The 1819-nt window shown below is 50.2% G+C and overlaps 1 protein-coding gene across 1 annotated transcript; it reads left to right on the top strand.

Annotated features, from left to right (window-relative positions):
• Positions 1–287: 287 nt before the first annotated feature.
• On the top strand, positions 288–1464 carry LOC144119281 (uncharacterized). The gene has a single exon (XM_077651945.1). It carries the CDS (start codon positions 289–291, stop codon positions 1462–1464), a length of 1176 nt encoding a protein of 391 aa, XP_077508071.1. The 5' UTR covers position 288.
• The last annotated feature ends 355 nt before the right edge of the window (positions 1465–1819 follow it).

The following is a 1819-nucleotide window of genomic DNA, read 5'->3' as shown; positions in this document are numbered from 1 at the left end:
ATCTCCCTTGCCCGCAAACTACAAACTATCCCCCACCTTCGGCATACACTCTATGCTGATGGTATCACTCTATGGACCACCCATGGCAGTGATGGAGACAGAGAATACTCTGCAGTCGGCAGCTACCCTCACCCAAACACATACGCGGAGTATCGGACTCTCATGCTCTCCGGAGAAGTCGGAGCTCCTCATACTCCGTCCCAAAACCCGAAACTGCCCCACAGCCCCCATAACCGTGGGCTCGGTGACTGCACCACAGCGCAGCCACCTAATCCGCTTACCTTTGCGATGCAGACGACCGTCCTCGCATTTGCCAGCCTGCTGCTGCCGTCCCTGGCAGGCCTGTCTACGGGGGCGTCATCGGTGTGCGCACTGCCGTACACTGGGGATGACCCGGGCTCCTGCCATCTACCGCCCGACGAGTGCTCGTCCCTACTGGATGTGCCGCCAGAGGAGCTGCACACACCGGAAATCACAGTACCATGGGTGGCCACATCGACATCAGCAACAATGCCAACATGTATAAAAGAGCTTCACCCGCTGACACCGCTTCGTGGGCTCGGTGACTGCACCACAGCGCAGCCACCTAATCCGCTTACCTTTGCGATGCAGGTCAGTACATCGTATGCCCTCTTCGCTAAAAAATCCAGTAATTATATTTTGGTGCAGTTTCCGAGCCCGCACTGCTGTGTCGCCATTGCCGTTGAGTGCGCTCACGTAATTCATTCCTTGCTCATGCTATCAGGTGACGTTGAGACTAACCCTGGTCCTGAGGGAAACGCTGCTGTACTCGCTGAACTACAGAAGCTAAACGCGGGACAGACCCTGTTGATTACGGAAATACAGGGCCTCAAAACACAGCTGAACACAACAGATCAAACCATAGCCAGCCTAGACAAACGAATGGCCGATCTCGAAGCGCATTACCAAACACTTCTTCACCTCAGAAACGATATTGAAATAATGCAGTCAACCACAATCAACCAAGCTAAAAAGATTGAAGAACTAGAAACACGCCTGGATGACGCGGAAAACCAATCACGTCGGAATAACCTCATTTTCTATGGCATCCCTGACCCTGCTAGCGCTGAAACGTGGGCTGAGTCAGAAAAACTAGTCATTGATGTTTGCCGCAATAATCTTGATATAACCTTGGAACCTAACGACATTGAAAGAGCGCATCGCCTCGGAAATCATTCAGCCGACCGAACTCGTCCCGTAATCGTAAAATTCCTATCTCATAAAACCAAAGATGCACTGTTATCAAATGGCCGTAAATTAAAAGTCACAAACTACAGTATTGGAGAGGACTTTTCCCGCACCGTTCCACACGCGCGTAAACAGTTACTAGTGTTTGCCAAAGCCAATTATAACAAGTACTCCTTGCGCTTCAAAACCCTGCACATCGGCTCAAAACGCTATGTATTTGACGCATCATCCCAAACAGTTACGGAAATAGCATAGCAATTGCCCCGTCACAAAACTTTAACAAATCGTCGACCCGCTCCACCGCACAATGTTCTCTCGTTATCGATAATATTCACTAACATCCGTAGTCTTCTTCCAAAGCGCGAATTCATATCAAACATCATGTCGTCATCCGGAAGCACCATACTAATACTAACAGAAACTTGGCTAAATAGTGACGTAACGGATGCGCAAATTTTGGCCGATTTACCCAACTTCGAAGTGTATCGAAACGATCGGAAAGGCAAACGGGGGGGCGGTGTTCTCGTTGCCATTCATCGAGGCATATCATGCTCTGTTGTTGACGTCGCATCCGACATTGCAGCCATATGGCTCATCTGTCGCGCTCCCC

This window comes from Amblyomma americanum, chromosome 2 (assembly GCF_052857255.1).
Source record: "Amblyomma americanum isolate KBUSLIRL-KWMA chromosome 2, ASM5285725v1, whole genome shotgun sequence".
NCBI lineage: Eukaryota > Metazoa > Arthropoda > Arachnida > Ixodida > Ixodidae > Amblyomma > Amblyomma americanum.
The sequence above is the reverse complement of the archived record's forward strand: the minus strand, read 5'-3'. Positions and strand labels throughout refer to the sequence as shown.